Source organism: Oreochromis niloticus, linkage group LG1, assembly GCF_001858045.2.
Source record: "Oreochromis niloticus isolate F11D_XX linkage group LG1, O_niloticus_UMD_NMBU, whole genome shotgun sequence".
NCBI classification, from domain to species: domain Eukaryota; kingdom Metazoa; phylum Chordata; class Actinopteri; order Cichliformes; family Cichlidae; genus Oreochromis; species Oreochromis niloticus.
This window is the reverse complement of record NC_031965.2, coordinates 21,758,110-21,781,200: the sequence shown is the minus strand read 5'-3', so window position 1 is coordinate 21,781,200 and position 23,091 is coordinate 21,758,110. Positions and strand designations below refer to the sequence as shown.

The following is a 23,091-nucleotide window of genomic DNA, read 5'->3' as shown; positions in this document are numbered from 1 at the left end:
GGGTGATTGAAAAGATAAAGGAAGAAAGATAAGAGAAAAGAGAGCACAGAGAGACAAGAAAAAACACAGACTGGAGGAGGGAAGAAGTGATTGGAGAGGAAGTCCTCAGTACACCACAGTGTATTACTTGTTTTACAGCAGTCTGAGCAAATTGCAGCATGAATAAGTGAAGGATCATGGTCATCTTATCCAGGCCTTTATCCAGCCTTATCATGTATAAGCTTTGTCGAAACAAATGTTTTGAGTCTAATATTAAAACTGCAGAGACTCTCTAGAAACTCTAGAAACCACAAATAATCCTGTAGTCTTAGAGGGCGGTGTGATGTTGGGATAATATGGTACTATGCGGTCGTTAAGATCTGATCTGATCTGATATGATATAGCTGTGATGAACACAAGCAAGATAACCTATCAGTGAGTGTAAACGATCAGCAATCATAATTAGCACTTACAATCTAAAGCTACACTGAATGTGATTTTTTTCACCATCCCTTGAAACCTTTGCAGGATCTTGGAGTGCAATTTTATATTCTATTATATTTTATTTAGTGTTAGTTTATTTTTCAGTTGAGTTTAATTTTGGTTACTATCCACACTGGGTTTTGTTCTTTCGGTTCATTTACTGTCTAAATGCTGAAACTTTGTAAATATAAAATCAACCATCTGCACCCGTTAATTTTTTTCTATTAAATTTTCGAGTATTGTTAATATTATTATTGTTATCATTGTAAGTAGTGGTATTCGTACCAAAAGTATTAATGAAGCCTTTTTATTATGAAATCTTAGAATCAGTACTCATCGGAAGTATTTGGCGTTACTCCCTGAGCTCACGCTGCCGTTACAACCGACCGCGCGCTGCTCTGGCTAGCAAGCAAGGGAGATGCTAGACAGAAATGGCGGTGACGGCAAGGCGAACAGCATGAAGTGCTGATGCATTACATAGATCAAAACTTTCGACTGGCAGGACACCGTTGGGTAAATGACAATGACGTCGAAGTAGACCACCTTTTGTAGCTGTCAGTAGAAACCTACAACACCTTCCCGGGGGATTCTTCATCTCGTCAGCGGAGGACAGAAAACCTCACCGGGAGCATGGCTTCTTACAGCAACCAGGTAGCTAAGCTAGCTCGCTATCATTAGCCTCCAAAACAACTCGTGCAGTCTCTTATTTTTGGACTTCAGATCGCTCTTTGATTCTGCACCATTTTGACCAAAGCTAACGCCACACAATAATTTAATTTTGGTCAGTTGTGTGTTGTTATTTTAAACATTTGGCCTGTCGTGTCATTGAACTGCTGAAGTACTAAAAAGTGCTTGCTAATGCCCCCCCTAAGCCTCATTGGAATACCACCAGCATGGTAACGTGAGCTAACAGGCCCCAGGTCCTTCCATTCAAATGAACCAGCAGTACTTAACGTTGCAGTTCTTGAGGCGATGACAACCGCTTTTAATTAAACGACACGAAAACTTGCTCAATCAAATGTTCGTGATACTTCGAAGTAATAGTCCACAAATGTCATGTAATATTTCTTAGAGAAAAGTGACCGAAAACTGCTGCGTGTATGCATGGCCCACCTGCTCAGTGCTGCCACAGGCCTGCTGCCATATCTTATTTTTATAACTACCAATAAGTTATTGGTTTTCTCGGGGTAGTCAGAAAGCATAATAACGGTCTAGTGGAATATTTTGCATGCGATCACTTGGCGTTTATAAGTGTTTCTGGAGCGGTATAACGTTTTCGTGCTGCTCGTTTAGCTTCTAGTATGCTAACTGTTTTGCACAGGTGGTGTGCTTAGACTTTGCTGTCTGTCCGCTAGCTAGTTAGCTAAATACACATTCGACAGTGTGGGCCTTCGTTGATAGCGAAGAGTTACTTGATATGGAAACAATGAGGATCAGGGTTGAGCTTGCACGCTGCTTACAGAGCCACCGTCCACGTGACTGAGCTTGGATTGGAGGTAACCTAACGAGTTTGGTGTTATTTCTGGAAAAGCTAGCTGTCATGTTGGAAGGCCCATTTTGAGGTCTAGTTTTACATGCAGAAACACGCCAGGTCTCTAGTCTACTAGTAAGAGACTGAATTAAAGTTTAACTAGAGAAGAAAAACCTCACATACTAAAAATTAATCAGAATTGGAGTCAAGTGAAGTGTCGAGTTCTAACTTTATTAAGAAACGGAACCTGGCTAACCACTGTAGTAAGGGAAATCTGCTGTACTAAAGTAATTCTGCATGCTTTCAACTTTCTTCCTGGCTTCCAAATTGAGCGTTTCTATTGGTTCCCTCTTTATTAAAGTGAAAGTTTCACGGGAAAACCGGCTGAACATCTTTTTTTTTTTATCCCTTTTAATTTACATGTCAATATTTGCTGAAATAAATTCTCATAACTGAACTGACCGATACAGAGTTGCATAGTATCTTTTGGTTTTTGTTAGTATGAATAGCATAGAGTGAAAAGTAATGCATGGAAGCTTTCACCAACGCTCTAAATTAGTGTTTTCCAGACTGTGCTCCACAGCAACGGTAACCCAGCAGATCTGGAGCATCATCAACTATTTCATTGGGTCTGCTTTCCTCTGTTTGTCACCACTTTTACTCTGTTACAAAACCCCTCATTTTAATAGCTATCCCTCTGTAAAGTAGTCACAGAAGGCAGGCGACTGAAAGGTTTGCTGTTGATTTATTCTGTGAAATTGCTGGGTAAAAATACTAACACTGGGGCTAAAATTGGTCGATAAACAGGTGAGGCAGTAAAAGACACATGAGCACCAGAAGGGACATCAGTCTTCTGAGTAGAAGTTTAGCAAACAGGTAATTCTGGAAATGCTTATCAATTCTTCTGCACTGGGAGATAAAGGCAGATAGTGTTCTGCTTGTGGTAAGTCATCTTGTTAATGCATAATCTACCAAATGTGACACTTCAAATTAACATACCATTATTGCTCCTTTATTTTAGCTTATTAGTAAAGTTGAGCTAGTTTGAAAGCTAGTTAAAGGATTTCAGTGATTATATTTTATTTTTGGGGTGGGAAGGTAATTTTATTTGGGATTGTATTGGTTTTTGGTTTAGTTTAATAACCTCTAAGACAGTTAAAGTAAGACCACTGCTGTGTCTTAATTTAAAAAAAAAAAAGAGAAGACATTTAAATTACATGAATATTTAAACCTTTTATTCCGATAGTCTTGTTATGATAGTCTGTCAAAAAAGTGTATTTTACCGCTGTCAATGTAGACATCTGAGTCAAGGTTTTCTAAAGTTGTCTTGACCACAAAAAGCCTTACATCTGCTGAAATACCATCATTAACCTTAAGCTGTAGCTCAGGGGTATAGGCACGGTAGCATTTATTGCTTGTGTAAGTACAACATGTTATAACACCATAAAGATTTTTACACAGTGATGGCTATTTTTCATTTTTGAACATGGGAGCTGTATTTTATTTATCTCATCTCCTTGTATCTTCAAGGGTGTGTAACCAATGGCCTTCCCTTTAGATCTTACTCAACTGCTAAGAGATTAAAAAAGCTGTTAGGAATTTTATGTATAAACCATATAAGCTTTGTTATTGAGGGATTCCAGTAGTTTGATCCCTGTTTTGAAATTAGCATGTGTCCCATTACAGATGTGGAAACTGAAAACACAAAAAAATCCTTGATTGGGAAACAGGAAATTGTAAAACAATCCCATTTAAAGAAAAATAAAAAATAAAAGGAAAACTCCAGGTGTAAAGATTAGTTATCAGAGTAACTTTACTTTTATCAACAACTATTGGCAGATCTACATGATTTTGTGACATAGTGTTAGCAGAGGGCTATTTGTCAGCAAATTATTTACTCCACTCTTATTAGTTCAATTGAGACTAAAGATTAGAAACTCTTCTCAATGTGACACATTAAAAATTCAGCAGAATCAAACTTTAAGCATCTTAAAAATGTAAAAATAAATCTGCACCTTAAAAACATTTTTCACTCAGTGAGTTTAGCTGCCATTGATCTGGAACTTGTCCTTGGGATGATTAATATCAGGGGTCCACAGGATGAAATTGTTCTTCTAGTATCATTGTTTTATCTTCCAATGGGAATCAGAATGTTCAAATAAGTCCTCATATTAATTGAAAGGGAATATGTGCCTGTGTTATGGCTTAGTCTCAGAAAATTGAAAGTGTTCGCACATTTATGAGCAGTTGCTTTTGCCTGAGAGCAGATGAGGTGGAAATGATTGTAACGCCGTTATTTGTCCCAATTTTTAATAATTTTTTTTTTAATGGTTTGTAATTATTGCCACCGTTTTACTACATCACACTACCAGCAGGCACAGGCATGCTCGGGAGACTCATTGAAAAACTAGTCTGACCTTATTTGTACTGGCACTGCAGCATTTTTATGTTCAGCCAAGTTACCCATTAATAACTCCGCAAATCAGTTTAGGTAAACAAGCCTGTGCTTAGAATAAAACGGATTGTTTGCACGACATCAGTTTTAGGATTGTCGTAGTACACATCTGTATATTTCACAGCACTGACATCGTTTTAAATTTAAATTTGTGAATCACACTATCACTAATAGTCAGTCACCAGTAGTGAAACTCACTAAAGTCTATAAATCACCTTATCTTTCTAGTCTTATTCTTACTTATGATTACTTATTCTTCTTATTCTTGGCTCTTTCTTGTTTGTGTGATGTCGTCATTAAATTGTGCTAAAATCATACAGATGGCTAATTTGTTGTAATCCGCAGTCCAAACGATCAGCAAGGGAAGCTTAGTGTGGTACGTGTGGCATGCCTGCAGAAAGGAGCAAAGGGACATTCTTTCTGTTGTGATTGTATTAGCCATCCTGAGGCCGCTGGATCATGGCTGGCTGTTTGTCGCTTGTAGTGCCATTTCAGCAATGCGGGCCCTCGCGTGGGGCCTCGTTTGCAAAAAGTTATATATGCTTGAGCTGCAGTTTCTTTTCTCTGTGACTACCCTTTCACGTTCCACTGTTTATTGCACCGAAAGGATTCACAGCATGGCTTGTGAGTCCATTTCACCTTTTTTAAGTTGTGCATGTGGGCCCTTCATTGGCTCAGTTTTTTTTTTGTTTTGTTTGTTTGTTTTTTTCCCTCTCAAGGTATAACGCAAAATTATAGTTGCTGTTGTGGTGATTCTGTGGAAAATGAATTAATAACACTGTAAGCAACATCAGAAAACAGTGTAGTAAAAACATGTCAAATAATGTTGGCTTTTATACAGTCCGCCTAAACTTCATCATCAGAGGGTGCATGACGAAGTGCTGCGTGAAGATTTCTAAGCCTTCTAATTTGTTTTGCCTGCATCCACTACACATAATATAAACCCCTACAACATAGCCCTGGCTTCATTTGAAGGTGGTTGTAGTGTGTGCAATGAGTAATATTGTAGTTTGATTGTTTTTGGTTAATCTGATAAAATGAGTTAACTTTGAAGTCTTAATTTCAAGTTCATATATGCAGCTTTCCATAAGTGCTGGCTGAGCAGCTGACTACTCATTTAAGTCTAGCTGGTTGCTTTATTAAAATTTCAAAATAGTAAACTTCTAACAGTTTTAATTTTGCAATGCATCTACATTTTTTGATACCTGAAACATCAACTTCAAAAACAGTTTGAAGATGATCATAGATTTTATGTTAGTGCCACCTGTGTGTGTGTGTGTGTGTGTGTGTGTGTGTGTGATGAATGTTTAATGGCATGTAGTGTCTTGAACTGATGGAACCTACCTCATTAGAAGTGTTAATTTGGCAAACGCAGGTGACACAACTTGTTGATTATAACAAGGTCTGTCGGTCAGTCTGAGAGGTAGGGATGGGAATCAAGAACTGTTTTTTTTGTAGAAAACTGGTTCCCAGTAGTCAATTTCCTTGGAATTGTTAGTCTGCTTGCCTATCAATAGTGCTCATCTGTTCTTGCACTCGCACTACAATCGGCTGATTTCAGTTTGTGTGTCAGAGATGGAAAATGGCAAAATGGAGCCAGTGAAAATGGAATGACAATCGATAAATGAATCGAATGATAAGTGACATCGATAACGGAATCGGAATGGCTAAATTCTTATCAGTTCATTTGCCATCAGTGATGGATTCTTTCCTCTGCTCTGTTTCACCATGTCTGTGTGTGTCAAAGCAGAAGAAACTAACTCAGCTACACTAATAAATAAAGTGAAGATACTATTATATAAGGGGAGTGGATGGTATAGGTGGAAAAGTGAAGTAAAATATATGTTTAATTCAAATCCCAGTAATCTTGTGTCACCTCAAAGCAGGCACATGTGTTAAAAGCAGTCCGTGAAGTTACAACAGAGGCCTGCTTTGGCTTGTTTTAAGTACAACAATGCTTTTTATGATGCCTAACGGTTAACACAAAGCATTCAAAAGAATGCTTTGTGTTAACCTTTAACAAACTGACAAACCTACTTCACCTAGATAAAACAGGCCGAGATTCAGAGCTGTTTGTGCTCATGGTTTATGTATAACACTGCATGACTCATCAGTTTGCACAGGTTAGCATTGTAAATTGAATGGGTGATGGAGGACTCCTGTATCCTGTGTCCTAATACCTAGATTTTGAAATGACGGCACCTTTTGATTGCATTCCAGTTATGAGGTTGAATGACCTGTCTACAGTGAACACTGCTTAAATTTTTTCCCCCTTGATTTTATATTTTATACTAATCAATAATCTGATAGTTCTTGATTGTTTTTAAATTTTTTATTTTATTTTATAGTGTATTTTATTCCATTGTCTTTCCTTTTCAGTTAATGGTTGTATTAATTTTGTTCCCACAGTACATCTTTGGGGAATTCAGCCCTGATGAGATCAATCAGTTTTTTGTGACTCCACGATGTTATGTTGAGGTAAGCAGATTGGTCCAGAAAAAGCAGTAGCGGTCATTATTCCATTAAGAAGTCATTATTAAATTAAAGAAAAAGAATTGCATTTATTTTTGAGTAGTCGTGTTGGCCTCGTCAGGATATCCTCTCAATGGAAACAGCAAGGTTTCTGGAGAAATAAAATTCAAATAAATTTGCTTAACAGTAGCCCTAATAGTCCGAAATCAGGGCTTCAGGATTACTGAAATTGACCATTGAGCCAAATTGCATATATCTGGCAAATGGTAATTCTATACTTCAAAATGGTCTTAAGATATCAGTCATACCTATTTTAAGTATTACTTTTGTGGCTACCTGCTGGGTCTTTATCACAACTTATATTTTCTCTCTCTTTGCAGCTTCCTCCGTTCAATGACAAAGTCCAGTGTGTCACTCAGTCTTCTGGTATGTAGTTTTTACATAAGCTAATTTCCTACATTGTTTTTTTTTTTTTTATTGTTTAAAAAAAAAAAAAAAAAATTCAACATCAAACTACTCTAAAGTAGACATGGGCTGACTGTTCTCCTGCTCTTAGTTGGCATAAATTTGTTTTTCAGAGCAGGACTAAATGTATGGCTGAAGCCCAGGTATAGCTGATCTGGCTTGCCTTGCAGGAAGATGCTTTTCCTGTCATTTATTTATTTTTAAAATACATTTGTGCAATATTGTTTGAAACGGTTTATAAATTCCACTAAATCTTGACCCACCACCACCACCTTTTTTTTTTTTTTCTTTTTTTTTGCCCACCAAAATCAAAAATGTTAGAGCAGCCACCTTTCTTTCAAATAGTACCTATATGCACATGACAATTGCCTTACCTTGATTTGTATTGATTATTTAGGATCTTACTGCACTCCTGCTGTACCTTTTATTATGGAGTCTATGGGACTGCAGGTTTGCGGTGAGTTGAGGAGTCTGATACCCTCTTGTACGTTTGCTGTAAAACTGAAAATCCAGGTTTCAAAAACTGGTGGCTTTCTAAACTTTTTGCCTGTATTCTTTCTCTTGCCTGTTGGTAAAACCTATAAAGCTTTGCATGCTTAAGGTACTGCGAAGTATCTTATCTTTTCTTGCATATAATACATTTTCACTACTGTAGGTCTCAGTTAAAATAAAATTGAATTGCATTTTAATGACTTACCAATCACGGCTTATTTACTAAGGGCATAGAGATGATTTTATGCGGTTGCTAACATGTGTGTACATGTTTATCCTTACATTAAGGTTTCACTGCTGAATGCATTTTACAGTAATGAAGTGCAATTTCAGTAACACTAACACTAACAGATTCCTCTCATCTCAGTAGAGGGAGTACCTTGTGTTTCAGTGCCCTCTTACCTTCTGCAGGGCATCAGAGATTACATGTGGTTGGCCAATCAGCTGTGTCATGATGACTTGGATGATTTTTTTTCTTCCTGATTTGCACTTGCTAATGTTTCACCTTTGCACTTTGCACCTCTCACTGCATAATAACTTACAGTTCAAACTGCTGTGTGACACATTTTATCCAAAAATTAACTTAAAAAAAGTCATGTATTTGTTTTACATTGTTCTGCATTGCTGAAGTTTCCAACACCTAAAAATGCTGTTAAAAATATTCAGGAAGTAAGGATTATTGATGCGTGTCTGCAGTCAGTTAAGTTTGACTTCCTTTCTATTGACTACCTTTGTTTATCAACCGTATTGTATCCCTTTTGTAATCCTTTTTAAAGTGATTTTAGACACTTGTTAAATCGCACGTCATTGCCTAAATTAAAAAAACAAACAAAAACATTTTAATTAAACCTTCAAGAATGATTGAGAAAAATGGTATCTCAAATTGTCATCAAAATAAACTCAGCTTATAATAAACCATTAGTCAAAACTATTGATTTTCAACTTGACATTGAATGTTTTTTGTAGCAGTTTAACTTGAATAGTTTCAACAGAATATTGATAACATCTGGCCACTGACCACACAGGATTGTGCCAAAAAATGTTTTTTATTTATTTATTTTTACTTTATTGGGTTTTTTCCCTTAAAATGAGAGTCATAAGTAAGTGAAAGAAGTTTTATCCCTAAGACTATATTGTCCTTCCCAGACCCAATTTTAAGTGTTGAATCGCCCCACTTCTGGGATTTATGTGAGACCAGAAGGAATTTGGTTTGGATTGGACGGCAGTAGTTGTCAAAAATAGGTCTAGAAGAATTTCTTCCTTTTTGTTGGTATCTTTGATCCCGTCAGAGCTCCCACGACCCCCTTGAGTAACGGTTTGCTTGTTCAGGAAAAAGGATTTTACGTGACATTCTGCAGCAAAGTCAGATACCACAGCCTGGTTTTAATATGTAGGAATTAATCAAAACAGTGCTCTGTATTTCTAATTGACTGAAATGTTATCTGCAGGAGAAGACTATCAGCACATTGAGTTTGGTGTTGACGAGGTGATGGATTCCAAGGCTGTTGGGGGCAATGATCCTTTATACAAGGTGTCGAGTACCCTAAACCCACAGGCTCCTGAGTTCATCCTGGGCTGCCAGCCGGCCCAGAAAGCTCAACAGACAGCTTCTCCAGCAGCTGATGTCCCTGACGGGGCACACTTCAACTCACTGGATGGACCTGACTCGGAGGCCTCAGCCCTGGACAATCACCAGCCATGTCCAGACATGGATGGACTCCCTGGTAACCTGGGACAGAGAGAGCGAAAGAAAAAGAAAAAACGACCGCCTGGGTACTACAATTACCTGGAACCGTCAACTGGCAGCAACAGCAGCAGCACCAGTACAGCGGATGGGACACCTGTGACAGCACTGGTGAACGGACATGCACTCAGTGGCCCACACCACAGTACTGAGGATGTGGACAGTAAGGCATTGTCAGGGGCTGAACTTTCCACCCCGGGACCCGCCTCCACAGCAACACCAACAGCTGCTGTGGCAGCAGCCAAGTGTGCCCCCACATCCACTGCCAATCAGAGGACTAGTGATAGCCCTGATGACTCTTCTTTGGACTTAGCAAGTGGAGCTGCCTCTTTATCAGATGGCAACAATGCAACTTCCCCCTGTTCATCCTCCTCTCAAAGCAGAGGGATGACAGAGGGACCAAGGACTGCAGATCAGCAGCCAGATCATTTGGCTCCACAGAGCCCTGAACTTTCAGATACTCCACATAGCCCACTCTCCAAATCACCTCTTCCTACTTCAGCTGCTGTCATCTCTGTCATCACTTCCATTACGACTACTGAACTAGAGGGAGGAGAGATGGCAGACAATGGGGTGGCAAATGGGCTAGCAGAGTCTACCACTCCTGTCAGTGCAGATGGACACAAAGAGGACATTGAGAGTGGGGACCAGGTTCAGCAGGTCATCCCAGAGTCAGCTGCCCAGTCAGTAGTGACAGAGCAGGCACATTCACCTGCCACTCCAGCTGCACCTACTGCCAATCTTCCGAAATCCTGGGCTAGCCTCTTTCACAATTCCAAGCCTCTACCTGGTGGCCCTCAGGCATTTGTGGAGGTAAAGAATGTTGTGGAAGCAGTATCTCCCTCTGTCGCTGTGCCAGAGCAGCCTGAGAAAGTTGGGGAAGTAAAAGAAGGTCCTGTCCATGTATCTGAGGATCCTATGGCCCCTAAACTTGCAGGTATTTTATAAAGAAGCTGATAATTTACCTTCTAAAAACATTCCGCCATTACTACTTTTTAATTTGGTGTAAGTTTATTATTTTTTTTTTTTTGCAAAAGGTATGTTCTGCAAAATTCAATCCATTCCACTTGGTGGCAGTGTTGAGGTGATTGTACTGTTCATACTTGCATATCGAATAGAATAAGCTTTTAAAATTGGGATCACTGAAAAGAGTAGGGTATATTTTAAAAAAGAGCGATGCATTTTGCAACTCATTATACTGATGGTATGGTAAGTTTGAGGTGCACAGATTTCTCACTGACGGCTTGCTTTAAAGAGAAGTTAAGGGACTGTTGCATTCCTTTTCAAGAAATTACCACTAGATGGTGGTGCTACATGCAGAATGGCTATCAGGTTTTATTTACTGTTTAAATTATTCCAGTTGTTCCGATCAGAGCTGCAGTACGGGTATAATTGATCAACTGCAAGGAGCTGAGATGTGACACCTCGTGAATACTTTGTTTTTTTTACTTAAGGAAATGAGATAATGATTCAAGATGAGTCACAGCCTGAGATTTCACACAGTGAAACAGCGTCTTGAAATGTGTTATTGATCAGAACAGGCTAGAAAAACAGTTTCTCATATGAAGGTTTTTAAAATTAGATTTTACAAGCTGGAAGACGGAATGAAAAATGCAAAATATTGTGTTGTTTCTTGTCCCCAAATCGTATTCAGTGCTTTGCTCTTAACAGTGGTGAGCTGATTGTTTTCTGGGGAGATGAACCTAATTACACTACATTTTGTGGTTGTTGTCTCAGAAGGTTACGGGAACTTACCAGACTTAATTCGTTTGTCCTCTCTGACACTGGTTTGAGGTAGAATTTAAACACAATCCTGTAAAAGTTCACATATTCAACACACTGTCTCTCTTCTAAGGTACCCTTCAGTAATTATGTGTCCCTTCAGATAAAACTTTCTCATTTCAATGTTTCTGCATTACTATGAGACTGATAATTTTAGGTGAGCCTACAGATGAACCAGAAAAAATTGAAGGTTTATTTTTATCTGCACAACATATTTGATAGCGTGACAGTGATCAATCTTTGCCATTTTTTTTAAGGAGTGGTTATTCTAGAAGTGTGCAGAAGTACACACAATGCAAGTATGGCACAACATAGCAAAGACTGTAGGCTATAATTATTAATGCATTTACTGTAAGATGAAAATGTATACTCGCTGTTGAGTAGCGGGCATGTTGGTTCCTAAGCACGTTAATTTAAATGTGTTTATTTGATGGTGTTTAGTCTGTACTAGCCACATTTGAACTTAAACAATCAGCCTAGCTTGAAATACACCAGTTTGGAGCCACAGACTAGTTGTTTGTATATATAAAAGTGATTGATTGAAATGGACCAAAAAGAAAAAATAATCTATGAACTTTATATATATATTCTTTAGCACTGCAGCAAACTACCTTTTTTTTTTTCTTCTTTTTCTTTATATGCAAGTTTCTTGGATATTTCACACTTGTGTGCATATCACTGTTCAAAAGTAGTCAGAGGTTGGTAAAATCAGAAATGTAGACCATAATCAGACATGAAACAGTGTCCATTTCTACACTGTAAATATGTATATATTGAAAAAAATACCTTGGTATAATACACATAGGAAAAAGCTGTTAAAGGGTCGCTGTCTGTGACTGATATGATAAATGAGATGCGATTAACTGACATTTAGTCTTAATTGTAGTAGCTTAAAAGTGAGCTCAGTGGTTTGACTTGTTATGAAAATGGAGATAATGCCAGTTTGTGAAGAAGTAACAATGATTGTACTTACGATTTATTTGTTCTGTCTAAATGTGCATTTGCCTTTGTTCCTTTAGTCTCAGCCAAATTGATGGTTTTTTTGTTCTTATTTGTGTGAAACTATGAAACTATTCCCACGTTACCATGGAAGCTGTCTTTTTGAATGACAGTCTTCCTTCCTAGGCGTGGTACAGCAAGACCTTGGTCTTATTCATTCAGCCTCTTATGCTGTTGCCATTTGAGGCAGGAGTAGACGAAGAAACAATTGTTTTGATTTATCTTTATGACACATACTTTTTTCTTTGTCACAGCTGTGCGAAGCTACCTGTTTAAGAATATTGTGTTTTCTTTGAATCCCCAGAACTTATTGAGAATGTGAAGTTGATACATAAACCAGTGTCTTTGCAGCCGAGAGGACTGATCAACAAGGGAAACTGGTGCTATATCAACGCTGTATCCTTTTCATGCTTCAGTTTTTATTGTTCCTTTGATTTTAACTACTTGGTTGTTAGTTTCTTGATGTTACATTGTTATTAAGCCAAATGGCCCAAGTCTCAGGGGAACATGTGCCATTGTAAAAATATTACTTGGTTGTAACGTTGTTTCAAAACGTTTATAGGGCCTGCTCGTTTGATGGCATTTAGATTGCTAACAACTTGGTTATTTTGAGGTATATCTGGTTCATTTGATATCTTAACATCAATCGCGTGTAAATGTGATAAGATATTGCAGACAACAATGCTGTGATTTTGGTGTCTGTTTCTTTGTTTAGTGTTATTTTTTTTTTTTTTTTCTCAAACTGGTGGAAAATTTTAGACTTTTCCCACGTGTATTTTAACTAATTGAATGCAAAATACATCTCAATTTTAAGACCTTTAAAGACCGCTGGGGATTTCCTCAGTTTAAAACTTAATCACACATTTGCATCAAATGCAGATATCTTTAAGTAGCTTGTCATAATACCTTTCCTACACATCATTTTTCACCTTGACTCTGAACACCCAGACTCTACAGGCCCTGATTGCCTGCCCTCCCATGTATCACCTGATGAAGTCCATTCCTCTGCACAATGAAACGCAGAGACCATGCACCTCCACACCCATGATAGACAACTTGTAAGTAGCATTTCTAGAAGTTTATATCTTTTTGTTAAAAAGCATCAGCCACAGAGACATCTCAGTTGTTTGTGTCTCTCAGTGTAAGACTGGTGAACGAGTTCAACAATATGCCCGTGCCATCTAAAGCCAAACAGCAGGGTAAGATATTAAGACAGCATGCCCAAAGATATTTGCGTCATTTCCTGTCGGCGTCACCGATGATTTACGATTCCTAACTGTGTTTACAGCTGTTGGAGATAAGGTCACAAAAGACATCCGACCTGGTGCACCTTTTGAACCAACTTACATTTACAAACTCCTCACTCTCATCAAATCAAGTCTTTCTGAGAAGGTAAACCACGGTGTCAGCTTTATATAAACACTGCAAAGCAGCATGTAAGGGTGGTTTTTTTTAACTAACAGTTTAAATGTACTTCTTGTGGGACAGACAGTGCGCACGGGAGGTTTTGTTGCGTTTAAGAAACATTTTAGCAGGACGTAACTTGTTTGCTATTTAACATTTAACCTGCTGATTCAAGTTTGATTCAGTTTTAATTAAGAAAAGAACTCTGATGCACTGAAGGAGATGGTTATCTTTGATATTTAATGAGGCTTCCTTTCATCCTGCCTCTTACTGTGTGCATGCTTCCTTTCTGTTTACCTCAGTGAATGAGTTTGCTTTTTTTTTAATGTCTGCAAGGTTTTTATTTGACTTTAGGCATTCTTTGAAGAGTTAATGTGGCTGATGTCCTTATGCTTTAATCTCAGGGTCGACAAGAGGACGCGGAGGAGTATCTTGGGTTCACGCTCAATGGATTGCATGAGGAGATGCTAGCATTGAAGAAACTAATCTCGCCTCAGGAAGAGAGTAAGTAACTTGTCTATGAATAGCATATGCCAGGTAGTCTAAGCATGGCTTTGCCCTTTTTTGCGTATGTTATCTTTAGAGTAACTTCCCTAGTGTTGGCCTAAATTATAAATAGAAACAAAAAGCTAGTATTGCAGCATATTAAATCATTTCCCTCTTTTCCTTTTTCTATTTTTTTTTTATTGTAAGCTGAAATCATTTTAATTGACTTTTGCCAAAATGGAAAAATGGCTCAGAGGGGAAACTTCACATCCAGCTTGGTCTGGGCAAAGCTGCTGCTACTGAGAGAGCCTGAAGTGCCTGAGTGAAGCTGTGGACATATTCTCATGCCTTCATCATTAGACCAAACATTATAACAATTCTGATAACTTTACAACCAAAGGCCAAAGGATTGCTAGCTAAGCTTTGACATGGAAATTCTTCCAGAGTTTACAGTTAACCTTTTCGCCGGTTTTACAAAACGCAGCCAAACCGCAGGCTTATTTAATGTGTTGTTAGTTTGCTGGCAGCCACCCATATGCGGGGGTGTTTTTCACAGGTATTGTGGAGCTCTCCCATCACAGAATTAATGACTGTTGATATAGCACTTTTATTTAATTATTTTTATTTTGAAAGTAGCACTGGCAATTGTCCAGCAAATGAGAATCTACTCAAATGACAGCCAATCAATCCAAAACCTTTAGCCCTATAGTTCAGAATGGAAGATATTTGTACTTATCCCAGTTAAGAGCTCTAAAACAGCTTAGTTTTAGAAGACATTTTGCTTTCAGACACTTTAAAGATCAAATAGCTGTTCTTCAGAGTGGTTTACATTTATTTATTTATTTTTTAACAGAAGCTCCCACACCTAATGGACCAGAGTCCGAGCCAGGCGTGGAGGAGGATGGTGCTGATAAGGAGGAGGAAGGTAGTGAGGATGAGTGGGAGCAAGTGGGTCCCCGAAACAAGACGTCGATCACTCGCCAAGCTGACTTTGTCCGCACACCCATCACTGATATCTTTGGTGGACACATCAGGTACATGTCAGATTGCTGTGAAACCCTCTGTATAGGAAGAATTTCTGATTAAACTTAATAATGTTTGCATTGTCCTGCTTCCTGTTATACACCAATCAAAAATTTGTATCGGCTTCATCTGCGAGTCCTCAGCTGGTTACTGGGTTAAAGTTTTTGACCTCGTTTCATGGTGACATCACAAATTAGTCATCCACCCCCAGTTTTTTCCAGCTTTTCTCCAGCACGCACCACAGCACTTCAGAATGACAGCCCATGTGGGTCAGTGCGGTCAAAAGTCTCGACAGCATGACGTGGGGCAACCATCCACAAACAAAGGTCTTAACTTTCAGACAAATTGGAAAGTTAAGAATCTGCGGCTGTTGCCTGACTAAATAATATGTTCTGCGAGGTTCTGGTCTGGCACGGTGATGGTGTACACTGGTTGCACAGTGTTTTAAATGTCCTTAAGGATTTTTTTTTCTCCGAAATGGTTGTGAGAGAAACTGAATATAGGCATGTGTTTACAGAGTGGTGGGTATGCCCACAGAGCTTGGCTATAACCCATCTACTTCTTTTAAACTGCTGTTCAGAGAAATTGATTTGACTTGGGGGAATTACAGCAGTAATCATTAGTAGAATATCATCTTTCCTGAATTTAAAGGTGTAATTAAATAACTTGCATGATTATAGTGAAAGCTGTAAACTGCAAAACAAACTACTGATGCCCTCTGAGTAGTTTTAACAGGAATTTCAGAAAGTGGTTAAAAAAATGCATCGTAATGTATTTGAGCTGATTGTTATGCTGTATGTTTTGACTACTGAGAGGTAATATTAAAAATCTTGCTGGTATCGGTTTACAATTCTAACAACCGGCTGTTTTGCTTCTTTCTTAGATCGGTGGTGTATCAGCAAAACTCTAAAGAGTCGGCCACTCTGCAGCCATTCTTTACCCTGCAGCTGGACATCCAGTCAGACAAGATCCGCACTGTCCAGGAGGCTCTCGAAACCTTGGTGGCTCGAGAGTCAGTCCAGGGCTACACTTCTAAAACCAAGCAAGAGGTATTAGAAAAGTCAACTTTGATGACATGTTTCAGTTCAGATCCGTGTTGCGTTGTAGTTTTGTGATCTCGAATTCCATTTTTTGTTTCCCCCCTTTTTTTTTCTTTTCTTCCCCCCCCCCTTAATGTTTTTTCTGAATTTAACAGATCACACAAAATAACGTGATTTTGTGTAGTAATTTATTTTTGGAATTGATGTTTAGATGAAGAGTGATGTTGGGTACACACTGTAGAACACAACATCACTGATTTCATCACACATATTGTAATCATTGTCTTGAACCATGGTATAGACCCAACAACAACTAAAGAAAGAGGAAAACTTCAGGAATCAGTGCAACAGTGCTGTGTTAGAACATCAGGCTAGAAGAACTGGTGCAGGAACATCTGCTCCACAGCTGTATAATAAGCATTTTTCTAGAGCTTTTTTTTTTTTGTAAAAGGTTTTTATCTTCTTGCTTTTTGTCAATTTAGATGGTTAACTTTGGTCTTTTGGTCCAAAATGTTACTTTGGTACTTCTAAAAGCCAGAGAATATAAAAACACGAATTGCTGCTTTGAACGTCTTAGCTGATTTTATTTCCAGCAAAATGTTAAAGCCTTGCTTTGTGTTCACTTTTTTTCGACAAGTTTTATTTCTACAGTTAGTTTTGTTACCGTGAAACTGTATTATTTGGTGTGCATGGTACATTCTGCGAGTGCTCATTGTTCTCATTGTTGCTTTCAGATTGAGATAAGCCGAAGGGTTACTCTAGAAGAGCTGCCCCCTGTGCTGGTGCTCCATCTCAAGAGATTTGTTTTTGAAAAGTCTGGAGGCTGCCAGAAACTGACAAAGAATATTGATTACCCCGTTGACTTGGAAATCAGCAAAGGTATGGCTAGATCAACACTCACATGTGGCAGTGTTATACTTGGTTCATGAACAGCACACAGTGCCTTTAAGAGTTGATCCAGATAATTGGTGTGCACCATAACAATGCAGACTGACAAAAGTTGAGAAGTGTATACTGTTTGTTTTTGTTTCAAGCTTTTAGAATTAATGTAAATAGTGTGGTTTTTAAAGTGAAATTGAGTTTTTATATATACTGTGTTGTAGTCAAATATGCCACAAGTGAATGTGCTAAAATTGAGCTTACAGCTGCAGTTTATACTATCAAATTATGACATTTCAACTTCTTGATTTGACAGATATTGTGCAAACTCAGATGTGTTTCCAAGTGACTTTTCAGACCTCACTGCTTGTTAATTACAGCAACATCAGCATGATTTTCATTAAAGGCTGTCAATTTTCACATTCCAACAGTAAAACATGGTGCAGAATGTTCTGTTTTTTTTAGTCCTGGTTTAAACAGTCATTAAAAACATCATGGTCTAATTAGTGGATTTTCTTTCAGATCTTTTGTCCTCTGGAGTGCGAAGCAAAGTTGTGAAAGGCCAAAGAACTTACAGGCTCTTTGCAGGTTTGTGTTTTGTTAATTTGGGCCATATTGTTTTTGTATCTTCTGCATAATGTTGTAATTAAGCTTTATTTTGTAATCTGTTGTCACTCTGGGAGTTAGTAATTCATTGTGATGCGATTCCATTGACCACAAAATAACAATGCTGCCAAGGGTGAAAAAAAATTGCTGTTCTGTCTTGTTGAACCTCAGCTGGTTCTTTCATTTCACGCCAGGAAATTATTTGGGATAGTAATACAAAAAACACAAACATCACCCAGCTCAAGCAAAAGCCACATTAAACATCCTGTTTTATTTTCAAATGTTGAGCAATATACAAAATATGAAAAATGCACAAACAACTGTCAATAACAAGCTCGAGCTTGGAATGATTAGAGTTCTGCTTTATCCGTAATATGTTAGAGAAATAGATTTAGTGATTAGGATATACAGTAAATACAGTCATGTTAAATAAATTCAAAGGTTTTTGCGTATCAGTGCACAAAGTCATCTTCCTTAGCACGTTTTAAAATTGGGTAAATACAGCCTCAACAACATGATTTCACACAGTCATTTTTTTAGTTAACAAAAGCTAAGCCAAAAATGCAGGAGTGAAGCTCAAATACATCTTTACTGCTCTCATAGGAATTAAGAGGGTAAATAGCAGCCAGGTGCAACTGATCATCAGCAAGTGTGAACACCTCTATAAAAGCAGACATTTTGGCAGTTTGTTGGTCTGCAGCTTTCAGGTGTGTTTGCAAAATACCACAATCTTGGGAGTGGAATTCCCAGCGAATTCACCCCAAGGCCAGGCCGTGTAATTCTCAGAAACTGCAGGTTACCCAAGAGTTAAATCATTTGTAGTTAGTATGTTAAAACTGAACAAGTATTACTGGTTTGGAAGGTTTGCCAACAGAACGCCTCTCTCTATGAAGGTCTGCAGAGTTGCGTCTGAACAAACCACAACACTTCTGGAACAATGGCCTTTGGACAGATGAGGCCAAAGTAGGGATGTTTGACCATAATGCAGGGCACCACATTACTGAGTCGACCAAGAACTGATACAGACTCCTGTGCCTTCCAAAGTATTCTAGAATCAAATGTTAGGCCGTCTGACAGCCAGAGCACTCCTAGATTAGGCGATGCAACAGGATAATGTTCCCAACCACAGCAGCAAATCTACAATAAATAAAAGAAGAGAATTGGGGTGTTGCAGTGTTCCAGTCAAAGAATAGGCCTGAACCCCATTGAAATGTTGTGTGATGGGACCTTAAGAGAGCTGTGCATAAATGAATGCCCACAAACCTAAATGAACCAATGCAAACACAATTTCCAACCATGTGAGAGAATGAAGCTGATACATAAAGCTGCTTATGCATTTTTGGTTTATTTATTCTTAATTATATGACGAGACATTGTAATATGTTTGGGGTTTTTGATGATCCGAGGTTGTACTTTCCTAATTTTCATAGCAGTTCCAGGCTAAATGAGTTCTATTACATCCTGACACTTTGTTTTCAACATGACATGATATATATGCGCTACTAGATATATGTATGTAGATGTACTGTAAGTATAGTGTATTCTTTATGCTACACCAATGTGCCGATCACCTGATCTTTACTGGCTTGCCTTTACTTAAGAATTGCTGGCACTACAGTGCCCAACATTGAAGTCATGGATGAGTAATACCTTAAATAAAATTTTCCACTTTTCTCCAACTTCACCAGTTGTGTATCACCATGGAAACAGTGCGACAGGCGGTCATTACACCACGGATGTCTTCCACATCGGTCTTAACGGCTGGCTGCGCATTGACGACCAGACAGTGAAGGTCATCAACCAGTACCAGGTGGTGAAGCAGACTGCAGAGCGCACCGCCTACCTGCTGTACTACCGTCGCGTCGACCTGCTGTAGACACACACGCACATCCCAACGTACATGCAAGATACCCTGAATATATTCACAAACACACACAGAACATGCATCCTCAATGCACTCGTTGACAGTACATCTACACACGACACAAAGACACACAAAACTAATGAACAGGAACACTGCCTAACTTGTTCTCTTGCAAGATTTTCCTCTTCTTCCCTCCTGTCCCCGCTTTCCTGAGAACCAGCTTTTCCAACACCTTTTTCCTCGTCTCCTTTTTTTTCTTCTCCTTTTCTGAAGAAGAGAGGCAAGCTGCATTCACAAAGATTTCCCTGTGACTGCTCTCTTCTCTGTGCACCACTGCTGTGTTTTGAGTTCCTCTTTTTTTGATTTATTTTTAAAGCAGCAAAGAAGGACTGTTGAATAGGCAGACAGATTGGGGTTGCAGGTTAGGACCTGAGACTCACCTCTGACTGAGCCCACAGCTCGGCTCAAACAGTGGACTCGCTCATGCAAGAAAAACTATCCACCACGGGCTGCAAATGGACTATCAGTGTTTGCCTTTTTAGTTAAGGGGGAACTGTTGGCCTAGTGAATTTGCAGCAGTTTAAAAGCCTGTTAATTGCCCTCGTGCATTGAAAAGGCCCAGCACCAGCATTATCGCAAGTCTCTCCTCCCAAGGCCAGATTTCTTCTTTGCCACCACCACAACCACCACCAACTCCTTCTCCTCCGTTTTGTCACTTTTATGATGCTTTTTAAGTCTACTGGAGCCATCAAAAACATCAGGGGGGGAAAAAGCGAGTTGGGAATGGGAACTGAACGTTTTTGTTGTTTTTGAGATCCTTCTTGTGCTATTCGGGTTTAGATTTAGGGGGTAAAAAAAACTATCTACAAAATATTAATGAGCTTTAGAACTTAATAAGCTTCTGTGCACAAAATATAAACTGATTGATTACAATATGACAGTAAAATGCATATTTTACCAATATTTAGATTCAGATGTAAAGGAAAAAAGTCTAAGGTCTAGCTGACTGAATGCCTGTTTGGGTTCTGAAGGAATGTGCCTGTTTTTTGTTTTGTCCTTTTAAGACTCAGTTCTTGCACTGGAGAAGTGGCAGCCAGTTAAGACAGATCCCACTGCAAACCCCACCCTTGTACATTTTCTTCTCCTGTCTGATTTTTAATTGTTTGTCTTTTCTTGTGTAAAGGTTCCATCTGTGTACTGGTGGCTTATCAGTGTAGTTTTGAGCCACACCATCTTCCTTAACCCCCAACTCAGCAGAAAGCAGGGGGGCTGCCTTAGGTTCATTGTGTGACGTTTTTCCACTCAGTGTACGAGTCTAACCCTAATCAGGCAGCGACTGCAAGTCTAATGTAAGTGAAGAGTAAAGGGAATGTACCTGACACCTGTGTATTTACTCTTTTGTGGCTCAGTGTCTCCTCACAGTGGAGGGAGGAAAACTGAGTGTTGCGGGGAAGTGGGACAACATCCGCGCTAAGCTCTGCATAAAGACCCCAGGCATGCACATAAAAGGAGCTAGTATTTGCTTTTGTTGAAGATGATTTTTTTTCTTTTGATGATTTCACTTATTGTGATGATTTTTGTTTATGTCACTAAAAAAATGTTAGGTTTATTTCTTTTCTGTTTTTCTTCGTCATTGATCATTTATCGGATGTCCTAATGCTCTTGCTCCCTTCAGAACAATATGCTTGCATTTAAGTTGGTTTGAAAAGAAATTACAGCGGCTAAAGCACAACAAATAAAATTGAACTAGTTCTTCGCTTGAATTTTATTTCAATTTATGTCATGTTGTTTGTTTGGTTTTGTTTTATTTTTTGCTCAAGGCCCATTTTATTCCAACCACCATTGTCAGCATCTCAGTATTAACACAGCAGCACAAGTATTTTCATATGATTTTATACAATAAGAACTGGGGACATAGGCGAGATAGTGGTTCAACATTTCCCTGCCTCCGATCAAAGAAAAGCTGCAGTTTAATGACATTTATTTTATTTTCTTTTAAGAGCTTTGTGTGAATTTAATAAGTCTCTTAAAATGGGAATCAATGAGAAAGTTGGTTCCTATCTTTAAATTAAAGTTTAGTAACATAGTAACATTTTTCAAAATTACACACTAGATTTAAAGTATTTTAGCATCGTTACGTGGTGAAAAATATCGATTAAAGTTCCTTGTAGGTTTCCAAATCAGAAGCCTTCCCCACGTGAAACCAAAGGTCAACATTATATACAGGCCCTACCGCCTACCATTCACTTTATATCCTACCATTTTTCATTCAAAGTCTCGTTGCCATATCTCATCACAGTCCGCTGATCGTCACACACAGGGAATGGCATGCTGCTTAGATAGTCAGTACATCCTAAAATCTTTCACCATGGTTCAGTCTTGCCGCTGGCTTCGTAGTCATTTCTGCACACATTGTGACATTGTTGATTTGCATTCTTTCTTTTCCCTTTTTAAAGAATGTTTGGATGATGGGACTTTGGAACAGATGGCTTATGCTTTCAGTTGTATAGTTTTTATCTCGGTCTCAGATGGCTGGTCAGGAGATGTGCTGGTGAAATGCTTCAATGATGTCTTTCTTTCAGTATGTGCTCCTAACTCTATTGTCTGCTGGGAACTGTTGGAATATTATTGACATAAAAAAAAAATCTATACTGTCTTTTAATTTCAAGCCTCCAGCATCTATTTTGTTTATTGTTCAAATAAAGGATTGTGCAAAAAGCAGTTTGCTAATCAAGTGTAGTCCAAAGACTACCTGGCTTTATTATCCACTGAAAACCTTTGCAGCCTCTACTCCGCGGACTGGCTTACAGAAACATGTGCACAATAAACTGAAAAAAGCAAAATGATCCACAGAGTCTTGGTCTACCACACATCCTTTAATTGGTCTCTTGTTTCTGTATGTCAACATGTACTATGTGTAGTATTTGTAGTATGTTATATCTCCCCCTCCTGTGGTCTCACTGGCAGCCTCAGTGCTGTTTAAGGCCGTGGCTGCTCTCGCCTCCGTTTGGTTTAATGGGAAGCAGACCCATCATTGAAAAATTTGCAGTGTAAGGATTTTCTGCCCTTTAGTGTTCTTTACTATTTATTCCTTTCTTACTATAGCTCACTCCTCTACTGCAGTGTGGCTTTACTCTGAAATTTACAGTGGAGTGTAGTATTTTTCTTGTTAATGTTAGAAGGCTACTTTAAGATCTTCCCTATTATAGCCTGAAAAGAAAATGTCACGTTGGAACATCTACATACAGACCACCTTTACTAACAAAGAGTCTCTCTTAGCCATGATTCAGGAATGATGTCGTGGCCTGCTCCTACCTACGTTTTTTTGAAACTCCAGGGCCTGTTTTTCAACAGCGAGTAGTCATTTTGATGGCCATAGTATTGCACCATTCACTACCAGATCTGAAGTGCAAGAACGCATGGAACTGGTTCAGCACCACATGTTAT

At 38.7% G+C, this 23,091-nt stretch overlaps 1 protein-coding gene across 2 annotated transcripts; it reads left to right on the top strand.

The window, feature by feature from the left end:
- The first annotated feature begins 807 nt into the window (after window positions 1–807).
- usp10 (ubiquitin specific peptidase 10) lies at window positions 808–22,487 on the top strand. 2 transcript variants are annotated; one of them, XM_005467047.3, is made up of 15 exons: window positions 808–1,113; window positions 6,798–6,866; window positions 7,241–7,286; window positions 7,723–7,782; window positions 9,266–10,498; window positions 12,647–12,738; window positions 13,291–13,400; window positions 13,483–13,541; window positions 13,631–13,734; window positions 14,151–14,250; window positions 15,086–15,266; window positions 16,139–16,304; window positions 17,030–17,174; window positions 17,697–17,762; window positions 19,469–22,487. In XM_005467047.3, exons 1-15 carry the CDS (start codon window positions 1,093–1,095, stop codon window positions 19,654–19,656), a joined length of 2,640 nt encoding a protein of 879 aa, XP_005467104.1. In that variant the 5' UTR covers window positions 808–1,092; the 3' UTR covers window positions 19,657–22,487. The 2 variants fall into 2 exon arrangements, with proteins under 2 accessions (XP_005467104.1, XP_003442409.1); XM_003442361.4 differs by lacking the exon at window positions 7,723–7,782.
- The last annotated feature ends 604 nt before the right edge of the window (window positions 22,488–23,091 follow it).

Bases quoted from the DNA above. Each gene is read 5' to 3' on its own strand.
- usp10 (XM_005467047.3), top strand. From the start codon at position 1,093: ATGGCTTCTTACAGCAACCAG. The intron at 13,401-13,482 runs GTAAGTAGCATT...TGTGTCTCTCAG, and splicing joins ACACCCATGATAGACAACTT to TGTAAGACTGGTGAACGAGT. The intron at 14,251-15,085 runs GTAAGTAACTTG...ATTTTTTAACAG, and splicing joins AATCTCGCCTCAGGAAGAGA to AAGCTCCCACACCTAATGGA.